At 39.4% G+C, this 27967-nt stretch overlaps 3 protein-coding genes across 5 annotated transcripts in view; 1 reads left to right on the forward strand and 2 right to left on the reverse strand.

Annotated features, from left to right (window-relative positions):
* The window catches only part of pank1a (pantothenate kinase 1a), a 42741-nt gene extending 35653 nt beyond the window's left edge, over positions 1 to 7088 (reverse strand). The window contains exon 1 of one of the 2 annotated variants that reach the window (XM_015944692.3): positions 5727 to 7088. In XM_015944692.3, coding sequence (XP_015800178.3) covers positions 5727 to 6015 — 289 coding nt within the window. In that variant the 5' untranslated portion in view covers positions 6016 to 7088. The other variant, XM_015944693.3, reaches the window with a different exon arrangement.
* Positions 7089 to 7229: 141 nt separating this feature from the next.
* Positions 7230 to 9571, reverse strand: zgc:65997 (C-signal). Its single transcript, XM_015944694.2, has 4 exons — positions 9208 to 9571; positions 8796 to 8973; positions 8566 to 8660; positions 7230 to 7720 (listed from the first exon to the last, which is right to left on the reverse strand). Exons 1-4 carry the CDS (start codon positions 9532 to 9534, stop codon positions 7529 to 7531), a joined length of 792 nt encoding a protein of 263 aa, XP_015800180.1. The 5' UTR covers positions 9535 to 9571; the 3' UTR covers positions 7230 to 7528.
* A 917-nt stretch (positions 9572 to 10488) lies between these two features.
* nphp1 (nephronophthisis 1) lies at positions 10489 to 23242 on the forward strand. 2 transcript variants are annotated; one of them, XM_015944690.3, is made up of 20 exons: positions 10489 to 10796; positions 11275 to 11336; positions 11485 to 11545; positions 11665 to 11825; positions 12011 to 12230; positions 13530 to 13631; positions 13820 to 13947; positions 14143 to 14182; positions 14274 to 14358; positions 18309 to 18403; positions 18556 to 18684; positions 18768 to 18842; positions 18938 to 19048; positions 19137 to 19219; positions 19325 to 19401; positions 19474 to 19573; positions 21813 to 21925; positions 22003 to 22076; positions 22226 to 22270; positions 22401 to 23242. In XM_015944690.3, exons 1-20 carry the CDS (start codon positions 10734 to 10736, stop codon positions 22677 to 22679), a joined length of 2103 nt encoding a protein of 700 aa, XP_015800176.3. In that variant the 5' UTR covers positions 10489 to 10733; the 3' UTR covers positions 22680 to 23242. The 2 variants fall into 2 exon arrangements, with proteins under 2 accessions (XP_015800176.3, XP_015800177.3); XM_015944691.3 differs by having other exon boundaries at positions 11665 to 11798.
* The last annotated feature ends 4725 nt before the right edge of the window (positions 23243 to 27967 follow it).

Below are 27967 nucleotides of genomic sequence, written 5' to 3' on the forward strand. Positions count from 1 at the left end.
GTGGTGATGCAATGCATTAAAAAAGAAGAAAGAAATGGAGAAAGTCCCATAGACATCATCACGTACTGGTGATCTCATTGGAGGGGAGAGGTGAGATGCAGCAGTGGCTGGGCTCGGGAACTATTTAGTGGTTTTACCCTCAATCCAACCCCTTAAAGCCGAGTGTCCACCAGGGAGGCATTGGGACCCATTTTTAAAGTCTTTGGTATGACCCGACCGAGAATCGAACCCTGATCTCACACTCCCAGGGAGGACACGATCACAATGCCACTGAGCTGGTCCCATATTGTCCTATCTGTATTTGTATTTGAAATGGACTAAAGACAGCTCATGTAAGAGGTGGTAAAAATATGAGTAAAATAAAATAAGTAAAATAAATACAACCACAGGAAGTTATCCAGCGTGATCTACAGCTTTGGAAGCTGAGATCTTTTCCTGTCTGTAGAAAATTCCTGATCTAGTTCCATGATCTCACTCTGAACTTAAGACTAAACATGAGAGCTCTGCTACCACCTAATAACACCCTTTTCAGAAGGACACACACACACACACACACACACACACACACACACACACACACACACACACACACACACACACACACACACTTTCATTTCATTTCATACCATTTCCAGAATACTGCACATACTATGGCCATAACTTTGCTTCATGGTGCTGATCCAGAATATTTACCTCATTATTTATTTCTAGTGTTATAATAATAATAGTCAACAATAACACAAATAATAAAGACATAAAACGTATGCAGTTATGCTCACATTCACTTTTACCATCTCTTCGTAGGCAGCAGAAAATTTAACACATGTTTAACCCTCTTATTACCATAATTATAACTGGTATTTATTTTTTCTGGCTGTGAAATAACACCAAAAAGTGCAACATGTTTGTAACTCTGCTCCTTTTTTCAGAACAACCTCAGCTTTCAGTGTCTGGTTTGTATTTAGTATTTATGTTTATAGAATTCTGTAAAAATAAATGAAAAAAAAACAGATTTGAATTCTTTACATTTGTTACTAAATATGAAACTCAAAAGGACTTGGTCAAACTATTTCAAATGAACAGTTACAACTCTGAACTTTATTACAAACAGTCAGAAAATAGTGTGAACCCTGCCTCGTGTTTATCAGTTTTTACTTTTTCTATTTTCTAAATTTCTGACTGCAGCCCTGTCTGTGACCACAGGTAGGTCTATGCTCTGGTTAAGAGAATGGCATGAAGTAAAATAAATATTAGGTAAGATAAAATAACACTCACACATCACAACTGTATGGACATTTCTATCAGCATTATAATTACTGATAAGCCAGATAAAAAGTAATAATAAAAGGTGACATCTAAACATTTCATGACAACAAGTAAACTAATAAAATTCTGCACAGATTTTAATTATATTTTCAGCTAAAAAATATTAATTGTATGTATAAATAATGCTGGAATGAAGCTGAATCTTACATTTAGTAAATAGTTGATAAAACAAGTTTGACAGTAATCAGTCCCTCATGTCACCAGGAACCTCTGGGACACCTGATAAAGGTGGATTTTCTTTGAGACGTTTCCATAACTTTATAAAAGCTGCTGATGCAGATGATCAGTTATCTCCTCCGTTTCGTTCTCCGCTCTCCCGTCGCGGTTCGCCTCGTTTCCTGTGATGCTGAAAAGCTGGTTTCCCTCTAACAGCGATTTTCGGAATAACATGAATTGTATCGTGCAATACCTCGTTGGAAAGCTCATTTTATGTGCTTTTAAAAACCGTTGTAGTTTTTTTAATTCGATCAGCCATTCAGAAGTTATCACGCGGAGAATCTCTCATGTCCTCTTTTCTGTCTCAGACATGCTGACTCTGGCCAACACGCACTAACCACGGACTTAAATGTTAATGTAAACAAAAGCTCTGATATTAAAATCCAACCAGCTGATGTGATGCAGGCAGAATAAAAAAAACTCACAGCTATAGATGAGCGCAGACTCCTGCCGACAAGAAAAACACTGGTTTCAGTCGTCTCTATGGCGACAGATTTAAAGGGCCTGCAGATTTAAAGGGCCTGCAGGGACAGCCAATCACACGTTGGCAGAGCTAATCAGTGAGCTTGTGGGCGGGTCTAAGGGTTCAGCTTGAGGAGGCTGCCTCCACATGGTCCTAGTGCCTGACCTGTATCCAAGTATGATAGTTTTGGACCGTAAAATCTGACGGAAGACCGAAAAAAGGGCACTTGGGGCACTTCGGACAAAAGGGGCAGGTGCTCAAGCACCCTCCGCCTCCGTGTGTGTGTGTGTGTGTGTGTGTGTGTGTGTGTGTGTGTGTGTGTGTGTGTGTGTGTGTGTGTGTGTGTGTGTGTGTGTGTGTGTGTGTGTGAACCTATGGTATGAGTTGTTTCTGCCAGTTGAATCTCTTGCCCGCTCCAATTCTGCAGCTGTATACTAGCAGTTTCTTCCTAAATGGGTACGTAAATAACCATGTTTTTAGGGGGTCGTACAGCTCCTTGTGTTTCTCAACTTCCATAATTAATTTAAAGTCATCCATCTTAACTGCTTGCCTCAGACTTTCTGCCTCTCTGTCCTGTTTGTTCCGGGGAAAAGACACCCAAATCCACACACCCCTTCACGTGGTCACACAAACACAAGTTCAATGTGTGTGTGTGTTCGTGTGGTTTTTCTGCAGTGTCTGATTACGAACACATTTGACTATTGCGGAATTTTATTTTGAAATGCTTGATTTTGTTAACTTTACCGGCCTGCCTCTTATGTCTAGGTTGGACTTCCTGCCAGAATTGACGCGATTCGCTCGCGGCTCGCGAAAAAAAATAGAGCCAACGCCGAAATGATCGCTGCACGGCGCGGGCTGGAGCGCCGGCGCGCGGCAATTCGCGGCGCTTCGGCGGCCCATGTGGTCTATAGAATAGCTTAACAAGGGCGCCGAATGAAGGCGGTCCCATTTTCGCGGCGCTTCCGCGGCCGGTGTGTCCCCGGCGTAACGCCCCCCGCAATGCCAGACAGCTGGCATGAATTAGTTGTTTAAGCTGCCATATTTGGATGTGATCATATTCAACTTCACATGCAAAACGAGCATTTCTCTTGGCAATTTTTAACTGAGTGACTGTCCTGTTTAGTTTTTGTTCCTATCACTGCCATAAAATGTAATCTTTAACATCCAATCTGATGTCATTTTGTCCTCCAAAGTCTGCATAGTCTAATCTAGGAAAGAACTTAAATGGAACATCCACTCCTGGGAATAACTAGAACCATCTTCAACGATTCCCACAATGACTGACTAAAGATTTTCCAGAAAGGACCATAAGTATTTCCTTGGTAATGGGCATACAGAAATTGCAACTTATTATGTTTGTTCTGCAACTTTTCAATAAAGAGCCATTTTAAGTCAAATACTTTGATCAATTGATACATGGAAAAGTACCTAATGACTAATGCAATGTGCCACAGGCCCTTAAGCCTAAGCTTTATCAATTTAGAAGATTGACATTATAAAAATTGCCAAGTTGTTTCTGGTGCAAACAAGCAGCGATATCACGGGTATTACCAAAAAGAAAACCCATCTCCATACACAAACAGGAAATATCTCCAAGGACAAAGGGGAAAAATCCCATCCATGAGGGGGAATGCATTCCAGAGCCGGCCCTCGGTGAGGGAAAGCTCAGAGTTTTATCCGGGTTTACCAGAATGACTGGAGTCCATCCAAGGATAAATTAGCCAGACATTTCTGTGTTCTACTTGATCTAGGATATCCCCGTTGTACCGCCTTTCACTGTCTGGCTGCACAACATCCCTGAGGTAGTTTTTTGCCTGCTTCATTTTAACATTATATATCCCCACTTAGCTGTCAATCAATTACCATATGCAAACCACATCATTAGGGTTAAATTTGTAGCAAAAATTAAGTTAGGTAATATCCTGCATCAATTGTACATCCTTGCAAATGCAGGAGTTAAGTGTGCGCTCCGTAACAGGGGGGATTGCAGGTTCAAGCCTTGTCTGGAGCAGTAATGTTAGTGGGCTGATTGTGTCACACAAGCCGGCTTGCTTTAGGGTTTGCACAAGAGCGCCCAGTGTTCTGCAGCCTTGCCTCTGTCAGTGCACCCCAGGGTAACTGTGGCTACAATATATCTAATAACCATCAATGTGTGTGTGTGTGTGTGTGTGTGTGTGGGTGGACGGGCTGTGTTGTAAAGCACCTTGGGGGGTTGTTGAACCCTAGAAGGTGCTACATCAAAGACAGGTCATTTACCAATAATATCCTGCATATCAGCTTACATTTGCAACCAAAATAATAGGCTTATTTATTTTCTATTGTATACATCTTAACTTTTTTTTGTTTGTATTATTACGACAAGTAATGATTTAATATATTCACAAATAATGATACAAGTACACTTGGGGATGCAGGATTATGTACCAAAATGCATGGGTATTAAGCAGCATGTGTACGCATGATACCTAATTTAGACAAAGATGAAAATCCATACATGAAAATCTCCACACAAATAAAACACACCAGAATTTTAAATACTTGGTTGAATCTAACCTTCAAAGAGGAATTATTGGTATCATTAAACTGATAAACTGCATTTGTAATGGATCCTCACCAGCTGATAAAGATGTAAACACAGCAGCATTATCATGACATTAGGATGAACTTTCTGTAGCCTGCTGAAAAGTGACAATTCATTTTGATAACAGACACTGAAGAAAATTAACCCCTCCACCTTTGTTTCCTCTCACAATTTATTGCTATTGCATTTATTAACAGATGTAAGAAATATGCCGGTTTTTAAAGAAAAATCTCTACATTTTACAATGACAGCTACTTTAAACCAAAACAAACCCAGAGATCCTGACCAGTTATTCAAACTCTTCAAATGGACTAAAAACTACAAACATTAATTATTGATGACAATGATGTGATGAGTATGAAAATTGCTTTGCAAATTTACACTTTTGACCAAATGCAAAGTTTCACAAGTTAGCGTCAGCTTAAAAAAGACAAATCCCCCACAAACGTTAAGTATCACAAACCAGTTCACACTTACCTGGTTTCATCTCACCTATAAGCTTCATTGTCAGGCAAAATGTGTGATCTCTCCAGTGTAAAAGCCTGCTGAATACTACATCAAGAATTTTGCTGTTTAAATAAGGTTTTAGTTGGGCTGGGTGTTTAATCAATACATCAAAACGCTTAGAATGAAACCCTTTGAAACATTCTTCAAAACCAGTGAACTTTATCAGGCTGATCTTGTCTCACATCATAAGTTACACAGGGTAAGTCAGAGGGCAGGAATCCAGGCCCCTTCAGCCAGCCTCCTGACAAGAGTCGACTTCTGATTGGCTGAGCGAAGCCAGGCCCACTTATCAGGAGCTTTTTCACCACTGGAAACTGACCAATCACAGCCCTCCAAATGCAACCTGAGGGTCCATAAACACAAAAAAATAGGTCTCCCTGACGACGGCAGGCTGGGAGAACGAGCAGCCCGATGAGACTCAAATTAAATTAAAAACAATTAATAGTTCTGGATTAAGTTTGCTGTATAGTTTCGATAACACAGCTAACGAACATATGAATGAAAATCCTGAACACGCGCAGAGAGTCGGCGGGCGCTCGTGTGCAAACCAGAAAGCAGCCAGCTCGTGTGACACGATCAGCCTCAAAGGAGATGACTAAAGAAATGCTATAAAAGTATCGGTTTGTTTCTTACGTGGTCTGTGCCGTTTCATCGACTCGGTCCTCCTCCGCAGCCGGCTCTTCTTAGCTGGGGAACCGTTGCACTCCTTGTCACCCCCGCGCTGCAGGTGATGCATGCTGTCAAACGCTCCGCCGTTGCAGTCGCTGGGTCCGGTGCTCAAACCAATCGCATTACCGCTACAGCAGCTGCCGTTCGAGTTTACGGCGACATGGGTTTGAAACCCCCTTGGACTCTGGCCGTTGTTCACGTGATAAGGTCCCGACGCCCCCTTTTTGTCCACCAGTGACTTAGCTTTATCCATAGCAGCGGTAGCCAAGCATTTGCAGGAAACTGTTGGAAAACGAACTCAATTATTCGGGCTAGTTTAGCTTAGCTAGCTAACAGTAGCTCCGCGACAGCCGTGCGACCAGCGAATTTGGCTTTCACCCTGAAATAACAAACAAAATATCGGCGTTACATTTTTTTTCGGTATCCTTGATTGACTGTTGATGCAAGCACTCGCTAAAATACACCGTGTCCTTTCAGGTCACTCGCGGTCATTTCCCCTCATTCAGAACCTGGCAGTGCAGCAGTAGCCAGTGTGTGTGTTTGTACAACACGCGTGTGGAGTGTGTGTGCGTTATTGGACCGCTACGTCACACCAGCTCCTCCAGTCTAGGCTCGAACTCGTTCACCTCCCCAGACCGGTTTTCTCAGCTCTCTGCTGTAAAGCGACACCGTCATTCTGAACTTCAAGCAAGAAAAAAATAAAAAAATACATAACTTGTTCCGTGTCGCCTTCGCGTGCCCCGCTGGTCCGCACAGCTGCGGGTGCTTTATTTAAAAGCCTCGCTGTGTGCCGTCATCCTCATTCTCCGCGGTCCTTTCCCAGCGCGGTGTGCGCTCAAAGCTGCCACGCACTTGATTTGTTTGTTGTTCACGAAAGTGAACTGAAGTAACCCTGAAATTGAACTGCCCCCAAACGCGATAAAATACTTTCTTTTTAGGAATTCTCAATCTGTTATATGACAGCTGCCAGATATAAATCAGAACATTAGACAGCACGCAGCCTTCCATCAGGACACAAAGGTCAAACTGGAAACCGATAAAGGAAAATCAGTCACCTGAAGAGGGCATTTTTCTCAATAAATAAACAACTAGAAAAATAAAATTAGACATAATCGCAAATGAATATGGTAAAGAACCAGTAATAAATACTAGCATAATTATAATTTAAAGTATTTGTATACATGATGGTATAATAACCTTCACAAGATATCCTAGACATTACAAGGAAATTCTATAAAGTCCAAATTGAAATAAATAAATTACCAATATTCCCATGTTGGGTAATTATTTGGGTTAAATGGTGCTAATGCACAAGTACTGCCAACCTCTGGTTAAAGTACAATTATGCTGTACAATTTTAAATGTGAGTGATTTTTAACCTGTACATATAATGCATCTAAAAACTAAGTGCATTTTACAAAGATACAATGCATGTGCTTGGAAAGCCTCTCCTCACATTTGGCTTCATTTTTTTGAATTTCAAATATTTTATTACAATCTCAGGACTTTGCTACACCTCTACTTTCCAAATCACTTCTCCTTTTGAGACATGTATCACAATAATGAGATATTTGAGGTCGCTGTGAGGGCTGTCAGCTTTAGCCGATGTTTGAATCCTAATCCAATAAAAATAACTCTTATCAGACTGAAGCTTAACATCTGGATCAGGTACGTCTTGTGCAGCTTCTCCTTCAGCACATTTCACTTGAGGAGCTCGTACAGAGAACACCAGTGGGCACAACTCTTTTTTTTCCCAGTTATTGATTCTACCAAGGCAGTTCAGTCCCATCCCAGCTGTACGCTTTTCCTGTTTTGTCAATATTCAGTGAATTTATGATGCTCATCAGACAGCTCACAGAGTGTTCGGGACTAAACAGCTTCTCTTTTGGAACATTCTTGTGATAAGGTCTGGAGAGGTCTGTGTTGACTGTTCCTGGATGTATGGACACACACACCACCTGAAAACATTGCAAAAGATAATGATCGTCTCTCTGAAAGCATCTCAGACAGAAAAATAGGCAACATTGATGTAGAAGTGTGAGTAAATTGTACTTCTACAAACAAAAGAAGCATCACTGTAAACAGTATTCAACATAATCGGATAGCTTAACATAGACAACTATGGTGAAGAAATCTAAAGCCTCGTAAAGTGAGATACCAAAATATCCACAACAATACTAATATTGATAACTTTTTCTAATGAGTCTGTGGTGATTTAGTAACTAAACTGACTAATTTTAAACCATGTAATGGTGTGTTGTGATGGTCTAACAGTGATGTCATCTATTTGTATTCTTGAATCTAAAAATACCACATTTGTAAATAAATTAGGTCATTTTAAAAAGGCAAAATATGACTAATTTTCTTAAGTTATAACAGTTTTATGGTTGTTAAAAAAATATTCTCATTAAGTTCTTTGCATAAAATCCCTCCCACAAAAACAATATCAGCAGTTTTATTTTTGACCGTTTCAGGACCTTCCAAAATGAGCCATTTCAGGGCTCTGTCACTTTAGGAAAACAAGCTGTTAATGGCCACCACCCCCCCCCCCCCCCCCCCCCCCGGCTGCTATGAGTTGAGCAGCTCTAATATTCGGGAGGGTCTTGGAGTAGAGCCACTCCTCCCCCAGCAGCAGCTCTCTCTTGAATGTGAAAACAGGTTCTATTCTAATTTCCCCATTTGTGACATCACAAAGGGGGATTTTTTTTAATCAAACATCTAATTTTAGGCACATTACTTCTAAAACCTAACACTGACATAATATAAATGAGCATTTTTTCATCTCATCTCTGAATTCACTCACCCTGGGTCGACTGCGTCCCAGCTCTATGGATAAGTTCCTGGTAGCCATGTTTAGAGCTGCTTTAGACATTCTGTAGCTGTACCACCCCCCAAGTCCTGAGAGGTGAGAAAAGAACGTTCAAAGCAGATAAGCATGTGTTCACATTAAAATGTATTTAAAATAGTAAAGCCGTATTTCATTGTTTAGTAATCTTGCTCTGTTTGCGGTGTGGTCTGCATGATGGAATGTACCGTTGTCTCCAATGGACCCCACTTTAGCTGTGATGTTGGCGATGATGCCGCTGTGATGCTTGGCTTTCACTGCAGGTTGCTGTCCAAAAGCACCGCTGCCTTTCTGGAGGAGGGGAGCAAAATATTTGGCCATCACCAGGGGACCCACAGTGTTGGTTGTCAGAGTGGAAATTACACCCTGAAAACGAAAATAAGTCACGAAGTTAGTGGTATAATGAAATCTGCAATGTGTAGATAGCATGGTTTAAAGTATGTTTTAATATGTTTGAGTTTGTAATTGATGGTTTAAAAACCTGTGGAAAAATACTCTGTTGATTCTCTGAGCCTCACCGGGGACATTGATCACATATTTGACATTTTCAAAGTGACATCATGAACTTAATCTAATCTTTACAGACATTTTAAGTTTTACCTGTGCAGAAACATCCCTCAGGCTGGTCTCTCCTCTCTTGGAAGGGTGAAGCATCGCTGAGGAGTTGATGAGGAGATCCAGACGACCAAAGTTCTGCTTAACCTGCTCTGCTGCTTCAAGGATCTCCTGCTCGTGGTTCACGTCCAGCTTTAAAACCGTGAGTCTGCCCGGGTGTTGGCCTGAAAGGCCCCGGAGCTCGGAGGACCCGTCAGGGTTTCGGCATGTCGCGATGACAACAGCAAGGCTTTTATTTTTTAAAATGTGTTTGCAGAATTCAAGCCCTAACCCTCTGCTGGCACCCTGGATGAGAGCAACGGGGACCGCCATAGCAGAGAAGTAGTTATAAAAGAGGAGTGCTTGCTGCCTTCAATTACACTGAAGCTTCGAAAAGTTGAGTTTTACGAGTTAAAACCATAAGTAGATCGGTGAAAGATCTTTTTAATAACAAATTTAGCGGATATATGATAGAAATTGAACATAATTTAGTAACAACCACGCAAAATGTGTTACGCTTTGTTAGAAAATCTTAATTCTTACTGTTGGAAAAAATGATTCCAACGTCACCTGAATGTAGCACATTTCACAACAAGTAAAGCGCGCCCCCATGAGGTCATTGTTGAATGCGTCAGCACAACTTTAGCACATAACGTGACAGTCTGATTTTGCTTTTGATTGAAATGAAATAAAAGTAAATAAAAAACTATATAAAAGAAAACAATGAGGACAAAAAAGCGGTGAAAAATACGGTATGAACAAAAAATAGTCAAAAAATAGTATAGTCATCAATAAATTAAATAAATATCAATCAAGTTTCTTTGTATAACACTTTCCACAACCCTGGAAGTGCTTAACCAAAGAATGAAAGGTAAAAAACAAAAACAAAACAAAAAAAAAAAATAAAATAAATTTAAGTTCATATTAAAAAATATAAATAGTGAGACCTTAAAATCAATAACTAAAATAAAACATAAGGAAGTTATATTATTTATTTAATGCATTTATACGGTGAAAATAAATTATGATTTCCTGATTAGTCGTTTGAAAGTTTCTAAAAACAACAAACACAGGCTTTAAAACTATTATGAGGACAAAGAAAATAAATAAATAAATTTTAGTGGAATGTGGCAAAACCCTCAACATTTCTGTCCTTGAATAAATAATATGAAATTAAGTTATTTACATATAAGTCAAAAATTCGTTTGTCTAGTTTGTAAATACGAAATACCATTCCAAGCCCATAGAGGGCGGTAAAACTAATAACTTTAAAACGGACGGATACTCTTTGTTAAAAATATATCGTGATTACGGTTAGGGTTACTCAATAAATACATATCTACAAATATGCACACTACAAATAGCAAATAGTTGTCTGGTAATTAAACTAGAAATATAAAAAATGACCAAATAGATTGACGATTTTCAAAGAAGAAGTTGGTTGCTTAGCGACCATTAGCACAGCGTCATTTCGTGAGCTAGGCTAATCGCGTAGCTAACGCATGGAGCTCGTCACCATAAATGTTGTATAAATGCCACCTAAAAGAGGACCGTTGCAACTCGTCCAGAGAGAAATTGAAGAAGTCGGAAGACAGGTTTGTTTAGCAGCAATGCATACATTTGTGCCGCTTTTTAATACGAAAAAAACAAAACAAAACTCAATGAAGTATCAGACTGCGACCGTTGCACAAACTGTGACAATAAAGAACCACTTACGAGTCGTCCAAGGGCTTGGACCTGGACTTTTTCCCGTCTATTTAAAAAAATATAAACCTTTTACTGGTGCTTTTTGATCTAGTTTAGATAAATAACGCACTGTGTACATTCACTCGCTGAAATAGTTGAAATAAAACTATCATTTGGCTCGTAAATTTAAAGTTGATGTTTCTAAAATACAATTGGTGGTCTATTTAAAGAGCTTTGAGGCCGAAGGCAAAGCTTATTATAGTAAAAATATAGATTACATTTATTTTTCTTCCGTTATTCAACATAAATCAGTATTTACACAGTGACATTTACGTTGTCTAATGTGTTATATTATCACCTCTCATCCTCCTTCTCCCTCTGAAACAGGTTGACAGATTGATGAAAGATGTGCAGAGTCCAGAAGGATCGAACGACAAGAGACTTTGCAGGTAGGCATTTATGATGACAGAGGAATGGCGGTGTTTTCTAAACTCATTTGTGTTTTTGCAGAATCAATGAAGGCTACGGCCATCTTAGCCTTTAGTAGGTTTTAAATATCATTTTAAGTTTAATACTATTCTTAATACTTGTCAAAAGATGTCTCGAGCTACAAATGTCTGCAGAGAAGACTTTAAGGACACTGCTGAGTTTAAGAAAGGTCAGTTTTCCAATCTCAAAACGGTCAAATAAAAGATCTTAGAGATGGGCAACAATTAAATGCTTCTGATGGATGATTGTAACTAAGCTGAGCTTACAATCTGCTGCTTTGATTTCCAGGCAGATGAGCTAGCTCCAGTGGGGAGCTATGATCAGAGGAAACAGGAAGAGGAGAAACGACTAAAAAACATCTTGGAGCGTCTGAACAAACTCTTTATGGAGATATCACCTCCAGGCCCCAGCAGTGAAATTGAGTCTGTACTTCTTAAAGAAAACAAACAGTATTGAATGCTACTGACATTATTTGCGCATTTTTAGGTTTAAATCCTGTGTTTTTAATTGTATTTTTTATCAGTAACACAACCTTCATTATGTTTCTTTTAAAAGAGTGAGATTTGTTGCGTCTGAAATGAATTTTGGTCGATTGCATTCAGTCCATTTTCTAGTTGCTCTGTTTCGCCCACAGCCATCTTTCTAAAAACAACAGTGAAGGTGATGTTGGTGAAGATGATGACAAGGATAGTAGCGAAGAAGAAGATGACAACAACGACGATGATGATAATGATGACAGCGACGACACAGAAGTTGAAGATAATGACAGAACTGTGAAACCACAGCCGAAACCTTCTGTGTATACAGTCCTCTGTGATTTCAAAGGAGAGCAGGAAGGAGATCTTCCTGTTCAGGTGAAGTACTTCCTGTGTCACTAACACTTAGATCTTAGTCATACATTCAGCCACATTCAAGGGGCTCTGGAGGTGCTAAATAACAAAAATAAATGTTTAAGCTTGGGTTTTTTCCCCCTTCTTGTTACTTATTCAGTTAAAACAGAAGATGGCGCTACTGTAGTCCAGTGATCACCATTGTACAACAGGAATGGGCACAACCGTCTTAAGAGACATACTATGGCTTTTCTCAAGTTACAGCAGTTTTATGGTTGATTCTAAACATTGTTAATGATGTCATTTGCATTAAATCCCTCTCACATAAAACTATATCAGCAGTTTTATTCTTGACAATTTCACTACCTTACATAATGAGCCGTTTCATGGCTCTGTCACTTTAAAAGGGTACCAGGTAGTTTTGCTTGCTTTTATCACCCCCTAGTGTTCGTTATTAATTCACTGGTTATACTGAAAATGAAACTTTTCTCCTCGCTATGAGTTTGTCTTTTTAACACCTTAATCTAACTGCTGAAACATCTCCTTTGCTTTCATTAGTGTCTGCAAGAGTGATTAATCATTAAATCAAACAAATCAGCTGTGTTCATGATCTAAACATGCAGGAAACATGCTGGAAGCAGACTCCAGCTCCACACTACTCCACAGCTGCCTTCGCTAGCAGGGAGCGGCCTGCTAACTCTGAAGCTGCAAGTGTGGTTTTCTGACCACGGGGGTGGTTTGGTCTGAGTAACATTTCATCAAACTTGTAAAGGGTAATTTTGGCACATACTGACACAAGAAAATAATTTATAAATATGATAACAGTTGCATAGAATCCCTTTAAGAAAACAAGTCGTCGTTAGCCATGCCCACCCCTCCCCTGATTGGCTGCTATGAACTGAGAAGCTCTGATATGCAGGAAGTAGTTGGAGTAGAGCTGGTGTTCCTCCAGCAGCAGCTTTCTCTTGCACGTGAGAGGTGTTTCTATGATAATTTCCCTATTTGTGACATCACAAACAATGACTTTTTTAAACGGCTCATTTTATGCCCTGGCAGAAAACAGGTGGAAAGATTTTTTTTATGTTTGGAGTGTTAATAGTAGTTGTAGAGACCCACACGGCAGCACAAAAGGGTGCAGAATGTGAATTTTACATAATATGTCCAACTAAAGAGGGAAGAAACACAAAAAAAAAGAAGTCTGAGAGACTTATTATTAAAATAATATGCCTCCTTAGGTGCCTTCTAATGTGTAAGGGTCATGAAACCTGTTTCCTACTCTTTTATCTCTATTGAGTCCTGGTTCGTTATATTTTCTTCTTTCAGAAGGGGGAGGTGTTGACAATAATTAAGAAGACAGCAGACGGATGGTGGCTGGCTCAGGACAAAAAAGGCAACAAAGGAGTGGTCCCAAAAACCTTCTTACAGGTACAGTATCAAATGTTTCAGCATCACAATCCATTCGTACAGATATTAAGCTAAAGATCTTATTATAAAACATTACCAATGATATTCATCTAAAATCTCATGTGGCTGTAAATACAGGGAGAGGTCAGTGTCTCTTCTTTTTTAAACAAACAGAATTCTAAACAATTTGATTTCACCCTGTGTATTAGCCTGGCTCTCGTGTTGGTGATGAGGATGATGACGAAGAGGACAGTGATGAAGAGGATGATGAAGATGAGTTAGAGGAGAAGGAAGAGGAAGTTAGGGAAGAAGTGGCTGATGGTCGAGACAGAATGAGGTTTTTTTTTCGTTTCAAGTGAAATATTCAGCATCTGGATTGTTTTACTTACAAAAACAAAAAGCGATAGTTTAAACTTATTTATTTATTTTATATATGATTTATTTATAATTTTTTTAATGTGTTTAAATAAAAAAATTTTACATTGCATTTGATTGGAATGTATTTATTTTTCTTATTTTTCTTTGGCAACAGAGCTTCCAACTGGTCGACAGTCAGAAAGGCTCTGACTCAGGTAAAACTGAACACCTGTCTCTTTAAATGATGAAGTAAAATCTTACATAATCTAAAGGGTTTCCCCCGATGGTCTTCTCTGTGTGAAACAGATTGATACCACAGATGTGCTGTCAGCTATGGGAGCCATACCATCGGGATTCAGGCCATCAACTCTTAGTAAACTGCTGGAGGAAGGTCAGTTTGCTGCAGGAGTGTGGAGTTTTGAACCTACTAGTTGATGCTGAAAATGGCGTAACTCCGTAACAAGTCTCAAAACAACTTGCAGGTGGACAAAATATTTTCATTGGTTAAATATTTATTTACTCTCATTTGGTGGTTTTGAAAATCCTTTAGCCAAAAACAGACCAATACAAAAGTATAATATCTGTTTTACATTCGTTTTGTTTGATCCGTTAAATTCCATTGCTTGGTTCTTATCTAAACAGCGCAGTAAAGATCTGTTTTTAACTTTTAGGCTGACAAGTTTCGGCTAATGCTGCGGCCTTCCTCAGAGCACCGCAGATGTTGGTGGGGTCACTTCCTTCTTCGTTAATCCGTTTAAGAAATGGAGAAGGAAGTGACGCCACGGACATCGGTGGAGCTCTGAGGAAGGCTACAGCGTTAGCCGAAACTTGTCAGCTTAAAAATGAATGAAAAATACACGATACTCAATTAAGCATCATCCTCTAGAATGAACCCTCACATTTCATGTATCTGGATGTTTCATGCTTTAAATATTAGGTTGTAAGAACCTTAGTACACTGTAAACCCGGTTTAGTTGAGTTTACTAAACATTCCTGTTCCCCTCGAACCATGCAAGTTTTACAAAATGCTGAAAGTAAACAGATTTAGTTCAACTAACATGGACGGCCGTTAGTCTCTTCTAAAAATGATTAATTCAATTAAGTATTTTTTTAAATACTTAAGTGAATTAATTAAAAAAAAATTTAATACTTAAGTTGTTTGAAATAACTACAGGTGCTGGCCAGTAAATTAGAATATCATCAAAAGGTTGAAAATATTTCAGTAATTCCATTCAAAACGTGAAACTTGTACATTATATTCATGCAATGCACACAGACCAATGTATTTCCGATGTTTATTACGTTTAATTTTGATATTTATAGGTGACAACCAATGAAAACATCAAATCTGGTATCTCAGAAAATTAGAATATTCTAAAGGCCAATGAAAAAATGTTTGTTTCTCTAATGTTGGCCAACTGAAAAGAATGAACATGAAAAGAATGTGCATGTATAGCACTCAATACTTAGTCGGGGCTCCTTTTGCCTCAATAACTGCAGTAATGCGGCGTGGCATGGACTCGATCAGTCTGTGGCACTGCTCAGGTGTTATGAGAGCCCAGGTTGCTCTGATAGTCGTCTTCAGCTCCTCTGCATTGTTGGGTCTAGCGTATTGCATCCTCCGCTTCACAATACCCCATAGATTTTCTATGGGGTTAAGGTCAGGCGAGTTTGCTGGCCAATCAAGGACAGGGATACCATGGTCCTTGAACCAGGTGCTGGTGGTTTTGGCACTGTGTGCAGGTGCCAAGTCCTGTTGAAAGGTGAAGTCTGCATCCCCATAAAGTTGGTCAGCAGCAGGAAGCATGAAGTGCTCTAAAACTTCCTGGTAGACGGCTGCATTGACCCTGGACCTCAGGAAACAGAGTGGGCCAACACCGGCAGATGACATGGCACCCCACACCATCACTGACGGTGGAAACTTTACACTGGACCTCATGCAACGTGGATTCTGTGCTTCTCCGCTCTTCCTCCAGACTCTGGGTCCTTGATTTCCAAAGGAAATGCAGAACTTGCTTTCATCAGAAAACATAACTTTGGACCACTCAGCATCAGTCCAGTCCTTTTTGTCCTTGGCCCAGGCGAGACGCTTCTTGCGCTGTTTCTTGTTCAAGAGTGGCTTGACACACGGAATGCGACACCTGAATCCCATGTCTTTCATGAGTCTCCTCGTGGTGGTTCTTGAAGCGCTGACTCCAGCTGCAGTCCACTCTTTGTGGATCTCCCCCACATTTTTGAATGGGTTTGTCGTCACAATTCTCTGCAGGGTGCGGTTATCCCTAGAGCTTGTACACTTTTTTCTACCACATTTTTTCCGTCCCTTCGCCTGTCTGTTAATGTGCTTGGACACAGAGCTCTGCGAACAGCCAGCTTCTTTAGCAATCACCTTTTGTGTCTTGCCCTCCTTGTGCAAGGTGTCAATGATTGTCTTTTGGACAGCTGTTAAGTCAGAAGTCTTCCCCATGATTGTGGTGCCTTCAAAACAAGACTGAGGGACCTTTTAAAGGCCTTTGCAGGTGTTTTGAGTAAATCAGCTGATTAGAGTGCCAGCAGGTGTCTTCTATATTCAGCCTTTTCAGAATATTCTAATTTTTTGAGATACCAAATTTGGAGTTTTCATTAGTTGTCACTTATGAATATCAAATTTAAATGTAATGAACATTGGAAATACATTGGTCTGTGTGCATTGCATGAATATAATGTACAAGTTTCACGTTTTGAATGGAATTACTGAAATATTTTCAACCTTTTGATGATATTCTAATTTACTGGCCAGCACCTGTATATTAAAGTGACTGTGTGTATTTTTCCTGGCTACAGGGGGCAGTAGATACCTAAATCGTTGCAAGCAAGCAGTATTTTTGTGTTGGAGTAAGACCTTACCAATGGATGATCATTAGAGTCAAAAAGCCCTGGGGAGTGCAAACCTTAGCAAAATAACAAGCACATCAGACTCCCTTTCATCACTGGCAACAAGTGGAGGTAAATGTGTAAAACAACAACATTTAACAATGATGAAAGTTTTGCAACCATCTGTTACAAATAAGTAAATGTATTTTGTCCTCATGGGCTCCCGTAGAAGGAAACATGGCATCTAATACGGCGTTGCCCAGATACTTAAACCCGCTCCCATGTATTTTAGACCTGATTTAAAGAGACAATATATAGTTTTTAACCATTAATCTCTGGAAATATCCATCAAAATTTTGTTGAAAAGGAATGAAACAATGCCCAGTTGTTAAAAAATAATGGCGACTTCGTAACATATAACTATAAAAATGAGGTCTGTGTGTCTGTTGCTGCTGCCTCTTGGCTAGATCGTCATTGTAAATGAGAATGAGTTCTCAATTAAATAAATACAAAAAAAAGTCTAAAATACATGAGAGCAGCTCTACATCTCTGGATGACACCATATTAGATGCTATTTTTCTATGGGAGCCCATGAGGACAAGACGTATTTACAGATTTGTAACAAACGGTTATAAAACTTTCACCATTCATAAACGTTGTTTTACACCTTTACCTCTTCACTCGTTGCCAATGACGAAAGGAAGTCTGATGTGCTTGTTATTTTGCCAGATGATGGATTATGTTCATTTGTAAAGAAGTTTTTTTATGTAGCGCCTTTCAAGAGAAAAATCAAAAAGTGCTTAACTAGCTCATTGACATTTTTGAAACTTATTAAAAAGATAATAATAAAACAAAAAAGAAAGAAAATTAAGGTTAGAAATAAGAATGAAGATGGAAAAAAGAAAGAAATCCAAATAATGTGGTTTCTACAATTTAATACCTTTTTTGGTAATAAATAACAATAAATTACATTGGTGTGGCAGAAAATAAACACAACCATGTTTCAAGACATTTAATTTAAATTTTTTTGAACAAAATAATGCAAAATAAATTTTTGCAACAAAAGTGAACTACAACTTAACCACTTTTTCAAACGACAGCATAAAAATAAAACATTTGCAAAATATCTACAGTCTGCTTTACAGTCAGCACAAACCTGAGGTCTATGACTTTGATCTACAGTTGGCTATAAATGAAAAATGTCACATTGAATGTATGAAGATGGTTCCGTAAAGTTTTTTACAGCCCTGTTTGTAATTTTAATGAACTGATGTTACGTTACGAATTAAAAATACAGAAAAATGCTCAACAGTTCCCCTAGCTGCTTTTTTTGGAATATTATTTCTCAGTCTGTCAGAGATTCATCTCTAATTTTACCTGTAGTTTGAAATCTGTGCACTGATTATTTAATTTCAATGATAGGCCAGGCTTCTAGATTCTGTCCTTCTGTATGAATCAGGTCAAAATTCTCACCCTTTTGTCTCGTTTTAGATGCAAAATTCAAAGCAAGTCACTTTGTTCAGCCTGAACTCAGCCAATCACAGCTTTCCTTTAAAGACCTCTTCTTGGACCCAGACTCTGGCAGGGTGAGCGTGCTATTCTGCTGTTTATTAGAGAACAAGCTCCCTTGTGTCTCATTAGGATGATTACTTCTTGCTGTGGGTGACATCCACTAATGAATTTTCCTTCTGGACAGAACAGCTTTGTCGCATGAACTCATTTGTTTCTTGTCGTGTAGGTCCGTGCTCGCCAGGTCAGGACTTGTGTTTGCTTCACTTTGTGGAGCTGCAGGATGATTCCCACACCTGGAGTGGGAGTTCAGGTCCTCAGCAGACACGTTTGTCTCTGCGCCTTTGATGGAACTCGGGTACAGGACGTGTTTTAGTTTTATACGTGCCGCCATCATCACCTCCGAACTTGTTTTTAACAATAGCAGCGCTTGTTTTTCAGGTGCTTAGTAATATTCACACGGTGAGGGCTTCTTATAATTCGAAAAACCTGAAGACCTGGAGCTTCTCTCCGAGGGTATCTGCTCTTAAACACTAAACAACGAACTTTTATTTCATTTAAATTTAGATGCAGCACTGAAATAATTGTTGATGCGATTATTTTCCTCCCAGATGAGCGGCATCCTGCCCACTCTCCTTAACGGGGACTGTTTCCTGCGCTGCAACGCATTGTCTCCTAACCTTGGAGTTCTCTTTGAGCTCGGAGTCACGTTTTTACGAAACGTAAGAAAACATCTTTGTGATGCAGAGGAGATAAACCTTGAGGACAATACTTGCTATTATAGATGTGCACAGTGACATCTTGTTTTAGTCTACAGGTGAGAGGGGAGACTTGAGCTGTGGCTGGGCCTTCTTGAAACTGACTGATGACGCTGGAAATCCACTTCCAAACAAGTAACAAACACAACGTCATTCAAACAGATGGATCTGTGAATGAAGACAAGGGGCAATAACCAAAATTGTGTCACAACCTGCATGATTTCAATCTCCTCTTTATAGAACCTACGAGCTGCCAGTGAATGGAGGCACTCCTTATGAGAAGGATGTTATAGGGGAGATAACAGCTGGTAGAAGATGTAAGAAAAATAACAGCTGCATAAATAAATGAAAAATCATAGCAAACATCTACATTTTTTTTCTTTTTTTAGCTCCAACTGGTGTTTTCCAGCAGATGCTTCATGCCAGACGAGAACCAAAACTGATTGTTAAACTAAAACCGGCTAAAAGTCACACCAGAGCACAGCTAAGGTATGAGACATTCTTTGAGAAAGGTTGGCTAAAAAGCTGGAAAACCTGCAACAGATGATGTCATCAATAGATCACTCAGAGGTTTAGTCAGACTCTATCCGGGGTAAGTGTAAGGGGCTCTGCACACGGGCGGCGACAAACGACCGCAATCAGCGAAATTGTCACTGTCGCTTTTATTACCTGACACATGGGAGGCGGCCAGCGGCAAAGCCGTCTACGCGTTCTGTTCCATGGCGAAATTGAAACTTCCGTTGTTTTGTTTGACTGTGTCAGGTTGGAGGGAATTAAGGTTATTTAAGCGGTTCAGAGTTTAAAAAGTGGTAGATTTGATGTTTCACAAGGTGCTGCTAGAGTTATGTGAAATCTTACTTGTGATTTTACTATATAAAACATAATAATAATCAACCTCTTCATGTTTGCTCGGAGGTGTACGGAGCATCCTGTCCGCTCATTGGTCAGTGAATGAAACCTTCGTTGATTGATCCTCGTCCGAGCGACAGTGATGAAAAGTTGAAAATATTTCAACTTTCTGGGATCGCGTCGCTGGGTCGCCTGTGCATGACACGTGCACGAGCGCAAAATTTCACACGCACGTTTTTCACGTTTCGCTTAGTAGGAGGGAGACCCGCGATGATCGCTTTGTTGCGCATGTCTCATTGAAAATGAATGGAGGAGAGGCGATGTCGTCTCCTGTGTGCAGAGCCCCTTAGGGCCCCTTTGGGTGCATATGTTGAAACTTATAGAGCCTGTACACAGTTTTTTTTTGCACATTTTATGTTGGCAGACCTCTTTAAACATCAGTCTCTAGAATATGTAAGTGAATTTACCTAAAGGGGACATATTAGGCACAACTGTGCTGTCACATGGGTCTTTACTGCCTCTATAAACACTCCAAACATGAAATAATGCATCCATCCTTTTTTGATAGTATTTGGTTTTTGGAATTTTGTGCCTAAAACAAATTGTCTCAAAAAGTTCCCATTTGTGATGTCACAAACCGGGAAAGTAGAACAGAACAACCTCTCAATTGTAAGAGAGAGCTGCTACTTGATGAGCAGCGACTCTACTCCAAGCCTCTTAACAATATTGTAGCTTCTTAGTTAATAGGGAGCCTAATTCACACATCTACTTCCAGACCATCGGTCCCCGGAAGAACGAAAAAATGAATGCAAGTCAATGTGGCTAAAAACGCTATTTTCTAATTCTGCTTGTTATGTGCCATGGATTTTGCATATGATGTCCGTGAATTTTAAAGACACATTTTGATACCAAGAACATGCTTATTTTCGAATGGGGGAAAACGCTATTTTAGTTTTTGTGTGAAAATAAGTCCAGGCCTACAAATGCGCTTCACGAAAGTGAGGTCATTGAACCAGACACGGAGAAAACTGAGGGAAAATGCTGTAAGTTCATCAAACTTCCCACAGAAGGAAAGAACCACCATAAATCTGGTGATCTGGTAAGTAGCAGCTACTTTGAGGAGAGAAGATTATGTGGTGACATCACATATTCAATGTGCCGATTTCTGGTGTGTCGTCATGCTGATTACGAACTTTTACAAGGTAATAAATCTCAAAGTACGTGACTGGTGTGGTCAAAACACCCATCAGTAGTTTTCATTTAAATTGCAGTACAACATATGTGCGATCCAGGGCATAAGGCAAAGGGGATTAGAAAACAGCATTTTTAGCCCCGTTGACTTGCATTCATTTTTTCGTTCTTCAGGGGACCCATGAGCCAATTGGAAAGGGAGGAAACTTAGGCTCCCTATAGCAGCCTGAGTGGGGGATGGGTGGGCGTGGCCAACAACAGCTTAACTTCTTAAAGTGACAGCGCCCTGAAACGACTCATTCTGGAAGGTACTGAAAGTGTCCAGACTAAAACTACTGAAATTGATTTATGTGAGAGGGATTTTGTGCAAATAACTTCATAAACATGTTTTGAATTGGCCATAGAATTTTTATAACTGATGAAAAGAATCTAATATGTGCCCTTTAATGCAAAAACAAGACTTTCCAATTAGGACTTTATTAAAATGTTTTTAGCAACAGTCATTACTTTTAGAGTGGATAGCAGCAGTCGGGCGGTCTCTGATTCACCTCTGTTAGAAGCTGCAAAAGAGTTAAAAATAACAAGCGCTCGAAAAATGTATGTTAAACAAACATGTCAAGCCAAAAAGAGAAAGATTTGTGTCCATTGTAGACTAATGATGAATTATGTGATGAAAATCCCTCTTTAGTCTCCTTCCAGACACCCTGCTGTACTGTCTGAGCTGCGTTGACCTGCTGGCTCTGCACCGACAGCTGCTGGCCGACACGCTGCTGATGGACAGGCCCACCATGCAGAATGCAGGTGGTGCTCTTTGCTGCACACAAAACCGCACAAATTGCAGTTTTTACCCCAGTTTCAGTAAACTGTGTCTGGTTTAGATCTCATTTGCAATCCGGTCCTTTCAACATTTCCCGTGCTGCTGGATGAGACAGACCTGATGGACGCCCTCAGGGTGAGAGCGGGTACATTTTAGTGATGTTGGGATGCAAATGCATTCATAACTTTATTCATTTGTTTTAAATACTGTTTCATTTGTGTCCAAGCAGGCTGCAAACCAAGTTAAATATGTGGAAAATTTCACATGATTGTGTTTTCTTGTAGAGTGCCTGGCTGGAAGCTGAGACCAGCAGGAGCAGAGCACAGAAGGTTTGTATGAGTCTGTTGTAAAATCAACACAAACCTGCAGAGGGTGCTGTTGGTATGAGAAATTTCAATATGTTTATGTGCAGAATGCTCATCTTATGAGAGAAAAATTGTACTTTGTGTGTTTCTGCAGAGAGACTTGGCATATCTGAAAGAAGAGTTCCGCAAACTCTATATGTCATCTGTTTACTTTTTGCTCCACTCGCCATCGTTGCCCTGTTATCACTGGGCAGACCCGCCCTCAGAGGAACAGCGAGCCAGAGTCATCTATGCCACCCTGATGGCTCTAAAAATCCAGCAGCCTACCACCGACCAATCAGGAAGCTCGGAGGTCTTCTTTGATTCTACTCATTCACACCTTGCTTTTGATGTCCAAGAGTTGACTTTTGATCTCCTTCAAACCGCACGGTGACATTAAAATCACCTTACAGAGCCAAAGGGCCATTGGATACAAAATACATTTTCCACAAGTTTGTATTGATTTAAAAATGACTTTTTATAGTTTAACAGAGGACTTTTTACTCTTAAATGTTTTATTAAGGAGGAATATTCTATTTCTATTGTATTCAAGAAAAAAATAATTACAAAACTTTTACCAATGCTCAAAAAATAGTTTTTTAATACACAATCCTAAAAAAAAAGTGTTATGGGTTGGGGGCTTGTCCGGGATTCAAACAGCACAAAACAGACGGGGCAGTAACCCGAGCACTGGTGGGCGGCATCCGTAACAATAGTTTGACTTTATAAAATAATTTCCCACTAACTCCCTGTTGCTCATTTGGGAGTTTTCTTTAACAGGTTTGTTTAGCAGTACAGAGGAATTAATTAAATCACACTTTTTATGAGCCAAGACAAATTTTGGACCTTTTCTTTGAATCTCTCATGAGCTCTCGAAAGGATTTATTAAAAACGAGAAAACATTTTTTTTTCTATTTTATTATTTAATGTCTAAATAAAAATGTTTTATTAGGCTAAGTGTCTCCTGTATTCTCTTCAGGTTAACCTAAAAAAATACAGCAAACAATTAACAATAATATTCAGTTTTCAATTTTATAATAAACATTTTGGATCAGCTGTTGGATTGTTGCTACATTTTTATCTGAAGCTGCTTTTTCAGCTGTGTCGTTTTGGTCACTGAGAAGCTCCAGTCATCTCCACCCACTAGTTCAACACCAGTTATGTGTGTGTCTCATTGTGTGTGTAGTAGTGTAGAGTTACAGAACACCATAACAGCTTAAGGGTTAATAATTAGTTGGCAGGAGTTTTTTTTAGCTTGGTATATAAGGAGAGTACCAGTGGGAGGTTGGATCAGTGTGAGCTCAGATGGTTTCACATCCAAAGTGACATGAAAACACGACAGTTTAATACAATAATGATTATGTTGTAATCAAATTGCTAAAACATATGTAGTTCTTTATGAAAGAGTTTTAATAGCTCAGTCTAAAAGAGTTCAATCAGTAAGATTAAGAGATTATTTACTTTCAGAGCTTGTTGTAAAATTATAATATTCTTGACTTTTTCACCAAAACAACCTGTGTGTTGTGCTAAATTTTCCAGTGGACTTCCAGAGTTAATTTTAATTCTTTAGAACATTAGAAAGCTTGACAAAAACAAAAATTTGATAAAAAACCAAGCAGAAAACAGAAACCAATCAAAATAAACAATAAAATCCAATACATAAAACATACATATATAACAACGAAACACAAACGGCATAAGAAGCATTGGTGGGACTCAAATTTAACTTGAATTAGAGACCATCAAGTTCATGTTTAGCAATGATTTAAGATGTGGAGCACTCGTTTGATCAATACATTTGCAGTGAGCTTTAGTCGGAATGATAAGTCGTATGGGGGAGGGGACACAAGGCTGGTGCACCTTTTCTAGGAACTAGAGGTGACCCACATCACAGTTGAGCTTCAGACAACAGGTTTTGGAGTCTTATTTCCTGATATTTGGACATCTTGCCTCAGATTGGATAACAGCAACACAACTAAACGCTGACTTGTAATGCTGATGTTTTATGTCCACAAATAACACAAGCCTGGAGGAGTTCTGCTGTGTTGTAGTTATTAATGCTAACGGTTAGCTAACAGCTAATGGTTATCTGCTGTTTTCTGGACGTTAAATCAACAACAGCCTTCCCCATCGCAAGTCAAGGTGGGCAAGTCCATGAATGTTAAGTGATAGTGTGACGTAGATCTGTCAGCTTTTTCAAATCCTAGTTTCATCATCTATTTTCTATCAGAAGCTAATGCAGAAGATATGGAGACTATTTTCATGTTCAGCCTGCATGAAAAACTCACAGTAGCAGATTATAATCAGTAATAAGATTCATTAAAATGTTTTTCAATGTTCCACACACCTTTAAGGACTTTACAAACTGCAGAACAAACATGAAAGGGGCAGGTTCTGTAGTTTAGGCGCTGATCCTGCAAAGATCCCATCCATGTTTAGCCCTAACACGATTGCGGTGCTCTCTTAGGTTCTAAACATGGATTAGTTCAGTTTAACAGCTGGACATTTAAGCAGTTTTAAACTTTAAAATTAAACTAACCCTCAAATCAAAGCAAAGTCAGACGTGCAGCCAGTGTTACTCTGCTATCACGAGAGGGATGTCATGCCTTCTAAACTACTGGACCAATCTAGAACATGTTATGGTGAAATGCAGGAGTCCAATCTAAAGGGAATAAAGGCTTGAAAAAGTTTTCAAGATCTTTTTGACTGTAACTGATTAAAAACATATTTATCAAATGTGAACAATTCTAATTTCAAAGATCAATTTAAAACTGCAATGAGTAGAAGAGCTCTTTAGTTACTCTTTACTTTTGCAAGAATATAAACATTTATTTATCTGAAATAGGCTAAAATGTTACAAAGGCAGATACAATGTCTACAGATACACGCTGAGTCTTTATGTGGTTTAGTGTTGCAGGTGCTTCATTTTCCACATCCTGTATTTCCACATTCCTTTGCTGTTACTGTGGCGACTGCAGAGAGTTGCACTTTGCTGACAAAACGGCAGGAAACAGCATCCGAGTGCGTTTGAAATGAACTATTGTTTAGAATTTCAAGAGTCAAACTTTACGTCAAACTTCTTAACAGCAATACACTTTCTTTCCCTCTTTTCTGACTTTATTTAGGTGATAAAGAAATCATCCAAACAAACTTATTCTTGAAAAATAATGCACTTTATTGCATTTGAGGCTTTACTGGTGCTAATGTGCCTCTTTACTAAGAATAATGAATACAGTTATGAGTTAGCTGATGTCTTTTAAAGCTTGACTAACTCAGACTGTTAGCATTTGTCTTCTATAGAGCTCCGGGAGTTGACGTCACTTCTCCCGGCATGCAACAGTTCAAATCGAAACAGCCCCATGTTGGCAGGCAGAAGCCGGCAGCTGGACTATTTGTTATTGTCAGAAAACTCAAACGGGAAATATGGTAGATTCCTGTTGTGCCCCAGGATGCAGAACAGATGCGGACGACATAAGGAATGAGCCATCTACAGGATTCCCCAAGTTCCGGAACGCCGCAAACGTTGGATCATTGTAATAAAACGCGCTAGTGACCGGGCTAAAATGAAACTGTGGGATCCCGAGAGTAAAGGTTTTCGCTTATGCAGCGACCACTTCATATCAGGTACTTAAACCAACATTTCCTCAACTGTGTATGGTATTTATTTTAAATGCTTTTATTACGATTCTTAGTGGGCTTCCTAAACTTATTTTGGCGTGGCTTTTTCTGTCTTATTACTCATAGCAGCAAGTAAACATCACGTAAAACGTTGCCTCGTGATTTCTGCGTGCTGCCGTTTACGTGTTTTATGCTCACAGCAATTAACCGGCTAAGCTGTATTTCATTTTTAAGCAATGGTTGATCAATTGTCAGATCACACATAAAAAGCACTTTGGATTGCTATTATCTGTCTCACAGAGACAGATCTCAAACAGATCCTGAGAAGCTCCTGCCTGACATATTTATTTCATTCACGGAAAAAAATCAAACTAGTGATTTCTCTTGGTGTTCAGTTTATACATTCAAACAGCACAGCACTCTGCTTACACGTAAATCTGTGTTATTTGTCCATCCATCCACCCATTTTCATCCGCTTATCCAGAGTCGGGTCGCGGGGGCAGTAGTCTAAAGTTAAGAGGCCCAAACTTCCCTCTCCCCAGCCACTTGGGCCAGCTCCTCCGGGGAAATCCCAAGGCGTTCCCTGGCCAGGTCCGCTCCGACAGCTTCTGGTGTTTTAAAAAGTATCCCAGGGGCATGTTAAGGTTTGGCGATGTTTAATCTATTTAATTTCTGACTATATAAAACAATTCCTTCGGTTTTAAAGTGTGAAATAAACTCAGACGGATTAAAATCCAAGCTGATTCCGTTCATTTTGTTTACCTTTGTTGCCTGCCAACATGGCGTCTACTCTCTGAGAGTCACGTGACGTCCAGAGCTCTATAGGTCATAAATGGTGGTTTGACTGACATTAGAGGGATAAAAAAATGACAGATAATCTGTATCCTGTTAGAAGATCATTGAATGTTGCATTTTTGTGAGAGAAATGATACTTTAGCCATGAAAGGAGGTCTGATTGTGGACTTTTGTCACCTGGATACACTGAGACGTCGTCACCTAGTTTTCTTTGTGCACAAAGACAGCTATTGTGTCCGAGGAGGAGGAGGAGTAAGGAAAGAAGCAATCAGGGAAGTGAAACTTGCAGGTTGGAAATAAAATCCAAAAAGCGAAAAAAAATAGACAAAAGTACATTTTAAAGGAATTTTAATGAGGATTTCAAAGTCGTAAGAGTTGCATGATGGTATGTTTGTCTGGCAACAGGCGTCTCTATTGGTCATAGCTGACTTTCATGTCACAGCCAGCTCCTCTTTAAAAAACATGTCTGAAAAGACATTTATTTAATGTAAAATTTGCCATTTTTTTGTTTGGAACATAAAAAGTCAATGTGTTTTTATGATAGAGAGGTCAAAGGTCATCAGCACCAGAGCAGCTGCAGCAGAGCGCCAAAACGATTCAGTAGCAACATGGAGAAAGAAAAAGCTCTTGCAGACTGTGTTGCCAACTCAGCAACTTTGTTGCTGTTCCTAACGACTTTTTGACCCCCCTCAACGACCATCCCTGTTTACACATACAGCTCTGCGGCTCATCTGAATTTCCTTCAGTGACACAGGGATGGTTATACTATGAGACACCCGCTTCCTTTTGCTCGGTGCGCCGTTATTATCACGATGGAGAGAAACACAACAGAGAAGTTGAGAAACTATGAGGTGTAAAAAAAAAACTGCTTTTTAGGAAAATGTCTGTGAGAATGAGGAGAGCAGGAGGTCTGAGTTATATCCTACAACAGAACTGTTTGGATCACCACACCATATCTGTCTTAATGTCACTTTATTGATAGTTTTGGAATTAATTGTACATGTCAAAGCAATTTGGGCCATTTTAATCATACTAATTAATAACTTTAACACATAACATAGTTTTTTATTTTCCTCCCTTTTAGTCATATATATATATATATATATATATATATATATATATATATATATACATATATATATATATACATATATATATATATATATATATATATTATTATGGGGAAAAGAACGCCAGTTTGGCGTGATGACGTAATCAATGTGTAAATTAGCACGTGATGTCATCTGGCAACATCTAGCGACTTTTGGG

The sequence above is a fragment of the Nothobranchius furzeri genome, chromosome 12, assembly GCF_043380555.1.
Source record: "Nothobranchius furzeri strain GRZ-AD chromosome 12, NfurGRZ-RIMD1, whole genome shotgun sequence".
Taxonomy (NCBI): Eukaryota; Metazoa; Chordata; class Actinopteri; order Cyprinodontiformes; family Nothobranchiidae; genus Nothobranchius; species Nothobranchius furzeri.